Source organism: Triticum dicoccoides, chromosome 1B, assembly GCF_002162155.2.
Source record: "Triticum dicoccoides isolate Atlit2015 ecotype Zavitan chromosome 1B, WEW_v2.0, whole genome shotgun sequence".
Taxonomy (NCBI): Eukaryota; Viridiplantae; Streptophyta; class Magnoliopsida; order Poales; family Poaceae; genus Triticum; species Triticum dicoccoides.
Genome location: NC_041381.1, coordinates 534,793,053 through 534,797,495, shown reverse-complemented (window position 1 = coordinate 534,797,495; position 4,443 = coordinate 534,793,053). Strand labels below are relative to the sequence as shown.

At 49.2% G+C, this 4,443-nt stretch overlaps 1 protein-coding gene across 1 annotated transcript; it reads right to left on the bottom strand.

Annotated features, from left to right (window-relative positions):
• Positions 1–2,702: 2,702 nt before the first annotated feature.
• Positions 2,703–3,388, bottom strand: LOC119347698. The gene has a single exon (XM_037616266.1). It carries the CDS (start codon positions 3,276–3,278, stop codon positions 3,018–3,020), a length of 261 nt encoding a protein of 86 aa, XP_037472163.1. The 5' UTR covers positions 3,279–3,388; the 3' UTR covers positions 2,703–3,017.
• Positions 3,389–4,443: the final 1,055 nt, after the last annotated feature.

The window sequence follows — 4,443 nt, the reverse complement described above, 5'->3', positions numbered from 1 at the left end:
CATTGTGAAGTACTTCTGTACTATGATTGCCAAGTCAGCAAAGTGTGATACGTGACGGCGGTTGATGGCATTGAGGATTCCCTCGTCCGTGCAATTTTTGCATAATAATGAGATTGCGTCTTCATCGCGACAGTCTTTGGTCTTGTCTTTGACAAGGAGGAATCTTGCCCAAAAGTGATGGACCGTTTCTTGAGACTGCTGTCTGATGTGGATAAGATCGCGTGTATCTGGGTGGGTGGGTTGATTTAAGTCCGAACCCTGACCCAATCTGGTATCCGGAGTTTGAGAAACTTCCGAGCTTAACAGTTCGGGCTCTGGGGTATCAACCAATTTTTCAGGCCCACAGTCTGACTCTAGGTTCGGAGTACTGGCACGTCTTCCCGCTGGCGGGTATCCGGCTCTGCGAGCTCGGAAATTCGAACATAATTCATCCTCAATATAGAGGAAGAGTTGTTGTATTGCTCCTCCACTAACGCTATCTGATGGGTGTTCGACGGAGATTCAATTTCTCTTTGATCGGGTTTAAGCCCAATCCGATCGTAGTCTGTAGCGACTCCGAAGGTAGCGATGCGATCCAGGAGTTCGTTTAAAGACGACAACTCCATCGGATCCACCTGTCTGGAGTATTTCGAGTCGATGCGAAGGCGATTTTTGATGACCCGAGAAGTCACCGTTGGCCCGATCGACGGCCGAGCGGGCGGTCATAGCGAAGCCGCCCAGCGGGAGGGTTTGGCCTGAGGCTACGGCTCCTCCAGAGGTGATGTTGTCCTTGATAACGAGGCGAGCCATCAATCCTATCTTCGACGTCACAGCGGAACTCTCAATGAAAGCACCAATGTCGGTGTCAAAACCGGTGGATCTCGGGTAGGGGGTCCCGAACTGTGCGTCTAAGGCTAATGGTAACAGGAGGCGGGGGACACAATGTTTACCCAGGTTCGGTACCTCTCTATGGAGGTAATACCCTACTTCCTGCTTGATGGATTTTGATGAATATGATTATTACAAGAGTTGATCTACCACGAGATCGTAATGGCTAAAACCCTAGAAGTCTAGCCTATGATTATGATTGCCTCTACGGACTAAACCCTCCGGTTTATATAGACACTGGAGGGGACTAGGGTTATACAAAGTCGGTTACAGAGAAAGGAATCTACATATCCGAATCACCAAGCTTGCCATCCACGTAAAGGAGAGTCCCACCCGGACACGGGAAGAAGTCTTCTGTCTTGTATCTTCATAGCCCAACAGTCCGGCCCATGTTAATAGTCCGGCTGTCTGAGGACCCCTTAATCCAGGACTCCCTCACCTGTGTACCCCGAGTCATACTTCCGGCGCCGGTTTAGGATGAGCACCGAGTTGTTCAGGCGCATTGCAGAGAAACTAGCGAGCCATGATCGAGTTTTTAGCAAAGGAGGAATGCCGACGAAGAGCTCGGGCATAGCACCTTTTAGAAGGTGACAGCCGCTTTGCGTATGTTGGCATATGGTATCCCGACTGATCTAGTTGATGACCACTTGGGCATGGGTGAGAGTCAAGCCATCCTTGTGTCAAGAGCTTCGCAGTTGGAATTGTGCAAGTGTTTGGCCCGGAGTATTTGAGATATCCCAATGTTAAAGACTGTGCAAGGCTTTTGGAGATGAACAAAGTTCGCGGGTTCCCATATATGCTTGGCTCAAAATATTGCATGTATTGGAGTTGAAAGAACTGTCCTAAGGCATGGCATGGCCAATTTCATGGTCAAAAAAAGGGTTCCACTATAATCCTTGAAGCGGTGGCCGACCAAGAGACTTGGATTTGTCATGCTTTTTTTGGAATGCCTGGATCGTTGAATGACATCAACATTGTTAATCGATCACCACTCATGAATAAGATTGCAAATGGTGAACCGCCACCGGTGCAGTTTGTAGCAAATGACCATACATACAACTATGGCTATTATCTTGCGGATGACATCTACCCAAAGTGGCAAACATTTGTGAAGCCGTTGAAAAAACTAGAAGGTAAGAAAAATCTTGATTTCCACAATGCTCCGGTGCCTAGGAAAGATGCTGATAGAGCTTTTGGGACTTTGCAAACCCAATTTGCAATTGTGAGAGGACCGGCTAGATTTTGGGATCAAAAGATGCTTTCGTACATCATGCACGCTTGTGTGATCATGCACAACATGATCACGAGCATGAGCGTGGCCAAGTTTTAGACTACTCTCAGTATGAGCTCTTGGGACATCCCGTGCGAGTGCGGCAGAGGGCTGCGAGGGTGGCCCGTTTTGTTGCCTCCTATCATGCCATTCGACGTGCCGAAACGCATGATGATCTTCAGAAGAATCTCATCAAGGAGTGGTGGGCATGGAAGGGCAGACAAAGAGCATCATGATTTCTATGTTTGATGTTGTATTGTTGAACTATTTGTTATATTGCAAAATAAACTATTTGTTTGAGTTGTAATAATAAAATTGAATTATTTATTGTTGACTTATTTTGTTTGTGTTTGATCTTCTTAGTTGTGTTTGAAGTGCATGTGTTGTTTGTGCTGAGAGCGCGCGCAGTTTTTTTGCAGCGGATGCTGTAGCGGCTCATGCGCGCTATACTTTGCAGCCGGCCGCTGGAGCAAGCGCTCCTCGTCACGTAAAAACTCACGATTACAGCGTTGTAAACGCTTTTTTAACGCGCTGCTGTTGGAGATGCTGTCAGGAGCAACGGTAATGGTGAAACATCATCAGACATTTTGAAGAGCTTTAAACTCGCAAATGATCACACCTTACATGCATGTCTTGAGCAAAAGAAAAGGGAATCGAAGCAAGCAAGACCTCAACCAGGCCTGGTCGCTTGATCATACACAAACCACAGCGAAACCAGCACGCGCCACGGCCTCCGGCACCGCCGGCAGCAAGGCTCAGCCGCGCGCCCGAGGCCCGAACACGGCCGAGACCGCCGCCCGGCACGCACGTACTACGAACACCGTACACGTGCGTGCTCTGAGCCGTGCCGGCCGTGCGCGCCGCCGCCACCGCCGCTAATCTAGGCGCCGATCTTGTAGTTGCTGTAGCCGCCGATATCCTCCTTGATCATCTCGAGGTCCCTGGAGGAGGCGACGGCCATGGACATGGCCCGCCGGTGGCGCCCCGCCCCCTGCTGCTGCTGCTGCTCGGTCGCGCCGCCGTCCGCCTTCCGGTGCTCGTCGGACGCCGGCACGTCGTCGAGGGCCGCGAAGTTCTCCGGCAGCGCGAACACGCTCTGCGACGCCCGACGCTGGTGACGCCCCATCCGCTGCGACGACATGGTTAGAGCTTAGGCGCGTGTGCACGGGAACACGAGGACTCGCTTCTGTCGCCTTGGGTGTGTGTGTGTGTGGGTGATGGTGTTGTGGTGGGAAGATAGCAGGGGAGGCGGAGGCTTTATATAAGAGGAATGCTCAGTTTGGACGGCCGGTGAGAAAGAGAAGAGTTAATTTCCCCTTTCTTGGACACAAGGAACATCATTAACTAACTGTTTTGGCATCACCTGGTAGTACATAGATATTTCAATTATTCACGAGAAACAATTATCACAAACATAAGTTAGTTACCTTGTCCATCTCATATGATAGAATGGAGCAGGTGGCCATTGCCAGGAGTCATAGAAAACGAAGAAAATATCCCTTGAAAATGGTGTTGTACACTTGGAAATAGGTGTAAGGCACATCCAAATTTTTTTGGCCTCTCATAGGCAAACGTTCAAAACAAATGCTTTAGTATTCCAGCAAAACAATTTCATATGTTCAGTAGATGATGTTTTAGTGTTCGTAAGTACAGTTCACCATTTTTGCGGGGGCACTTGGATATACAGCCCAGCATATAATCAAGAAATGCAATTTTTTGCGAAAAATCAGGAAATGTTTTGCAATGGCAATATAGCAGTGGCTCTATAAAAATAGTTGATGCTGCAAAAATTGGCTGAGAAAAAAATAATCGTGCAGGAAGAGATATTGCGGCACGGATTGGGTGGGAGAACGCCTGCAATGGCCGCATCCCCGTGCGTGCATGCATGCACGCACTGACAGCTCTGTACTGTGGAGATGAGGCATGTCGCCAGGCGACAACGTTTTAACAAGGGTTTTGGACCTCTGCGGCCGCGCCTCGTGCATGCATCAGGATGCACTTGCAAGAGAGAGAGAGAGAGAGAGAGAGAGAGAGAGAGAGAGAGAGAGAGAGAGAGAGAGAGAGAGAGAGAGAGAGAGAGATCAGTCCTTATCCTCTATGAAGTTCCTCGGCGAATAAAACAGCGGAAATTTCTATGGGAGGCCACGCTCTGCTTCTCCGATTAGTTTGCCGCCATTTGGTTACGTTCATTCGTTGGACGCTCCGTCCATTCCGTTTGATCCATGCGCAACGCTAATTTGTGCGAATGCCAAGTTGTTTTTAGTGAAATTTGTATGCCCGTAACACGGGCTTTGGCAGCGCGCGTC

Bases quoted from the DNA above. Each gene is read 5' to 3' on its own strand.
- LOC119347698 (XM_037616266.1), bottom strand. From the start codon at position 3,278: ATGTCGTCGCAGCGGATGGGGCGTCACCAGCGTCGGGCGTCGCAGAGC.